At 38.5% G+C, this 2,015-nt stretch overlaps 1 protein-coding gene across 1 annotated transcript in view; it reads left to right on the top strand.

Annotated features, from left to right (window-relative positions):
- Positions 1–1,745, top strand: part of LOC139667495 (elongator complex protein 1-like) — a gene marked incomplete at its 5' end in the record, with an annotated part of 7,455 nt that extends 5,710 nt beyond the window's left edge. The window contains 2 exons of the mRNA XM_071546970.1: positions 1,447–1,522; positions 1,618–1,745. Coding sequence (XP_071403071.1) covers positions 1,447–1,522; positions 1,618–1,685 — 144 coding nt within the window. The remainder of the gene's footprint in view (positions 1–1,446; positions 1,523–1,617) is intronic.
- Positions 1,746–2,015: the final 270 nt, after the last annotated feature.

Below are 2,015 nucleotides of genomic sequence, written 5' to 3'. Positions count from 1 at the left end.
ATATATAATATATGATATAATTTTGATTAATTGATAATCAAAATTATAATCAATCAATTTTCTGTTTGACTAATCAATTAATTGACTAATAGTTTGAGCACTAAAAGGCAGTGTTTTGTGTCACTGTGTGGCAGAGTGACCAACCCACCATCCTCCTTTAGTTTTGATGCTTTTTTACCAATGAATACTAAAACTGGCTGGATCACAGTACAGAAAGTAGTCAGAGATGAAAATGGGGAATATTCCAAATGCATAGAAAGAGTAAATTCCCAACCGAAACGTCAGTGAGGAAAAACATACATTAAACTAACCTGAACCCTTCAGTCTGTTTATTTTGCGATGATTCAAGATTCAAGATTCAAAAAACTTTAAAGTCCCCGAGGGGCGATTTGCTTTGCAGACAGCAGTCCAACACAATACAATACAATACATCATACACAACACAGCACAAGATCCATATCTCCTACACTGTCACTATGAATCATGGAAAAAAGAAAGACACGATGACATCCGGGGTTAAAAAAAACCAATAGCAGATGGAACAAAGGACAGTCTGTATCTGTTAGTGCTGCCTTTGGGGAGACTAACCCTCCGCCCTGATGGAAGCATCTGGAACTCAACATGTGAAGGATGTTGAGGGTCCAAAACAACAGTCTGTGCCTTTAAGGTGGCCCTCACTGAAGGTCAGTAAGGGTAGCACTAGTAATCTTACAGCACAGCTTGACATTTTTTTCCAGTTTGTTCCTATTTTTAAGACTAAGACTGCCAAACCAGCAAATCATAGAAAAAGAAAGGACAGACTCAATAAAAGAAGAATAAAACATTTTCATCAGTGTCATGTCCACATTAAAACTTCGCAACTTCCTTAAAAAAAACAACCATCGATTTGCCTTTTTACATACTGTAGCATCTGTATTTGCATCAGATTTAAGCTTCTCATCTAGGACAGTGCCCAAATACTTACTGTCTTACTGTCTTTCTTTACATTATTCCTCTTATTACACAGCTGCTTACCAAAGACAGAAATCATTTGACACAAAATGTCGACTTAAAATGATTTTATTGCAAGAAGATAAAGTAACTTAAGAGCTTCTGCCAGAAAAACAAGTCCAGCAGTAACTAATCAGTGACGTCTTTCTGCCACAAGGTGTCGCCAGTTCATCAATAAAATGGACTGGACTTATTGACTGTGGAGTGATGTGATCAGATGTGAAACAGACCTCAGAATGTCTTCATTGGCCAATCACAATTGAGTTTTCAACAAAGCTGCGTAATAAAAATACATTTGTGCAGAAGTGATCCTGTGTGTGTGGAGATTTAGGGTTTTCTATGCACATGGAACTGAAGGGGAATAAATCTCTGCATCACAAAAGAGAATGTGTGTGTGTGTGTGTGTGTGTGTGTGTGTGTGTTATATCTGATTCCCCTTGTCCTCCTGCTCCTCAGGTCACTGGTCCCAACTCGACCGCCAACAGCATCATGGCTTCCTTCCAGCAGCAGAAACCTGCAGCGGCTCAACAAGGTCAGCGGGAAGTTCGGTTCAGGCTTTCTGTCCATCAAATAATCGATTAATCAGCCAATGTATTAATTTATTTCCAATATTGTTTCTCTGTCTAGACGCTGAGATCCTGACGCCTCCAAAGATGAGAAACGGTGTCAAGTGGAAGCTCGCTATTCTCAAGTAGAATTTTTTTTTTTTTTTTTTTTTAAATTGTAAAGTAAAAAGTTATGTATTAATAAAGGTTCGTAAATGTCTCACCCAGCCAACGTCTTTAATTCTCTGCAGGATAGAAACATAATAAAATGCATGATTGTCTGTTTTAAAGGGAAAATCCACCTAAAATACCAAAAAAAAGCTGTTCTGGCTCCATTCAGTAGTTAGTTGTGTTTTTCTTCTTGGTGGATAACCGGCCAATCACAGACGAGGTGACGTCACCTCCAGATGTTTCCAGCAGCTCCAGTGGAGTTTGATATGAGAAAATGTTTCAGGATGTAAAACCTCAGTGGTAAACGTC

The sequence above is a fragment of the Centroberyx affinis genome, unplaced genomic scaffold (genome assembly GCF_046629955.1).
Source record: "Centroberyx affinis isolate AG114_WGS23_722 - 3 ecotype Tasmania unplaced genomic scaffold, CSIRO-AGI_Caff_v1 ptg005573l_1, whole genome shotgun sequence".
Taxonomy (NCBI): Eukaryota; Metazoa; Chordata; class Actinopteri; order Beryciformes; family Berycidae; genus Centroberyx; species Centroberyx affinis.
The sequence above is the reverse complement of the archived record's forward strand: the minus strand, read 5'-3'. Positions and strand labels throughout refer to the sequence as shown.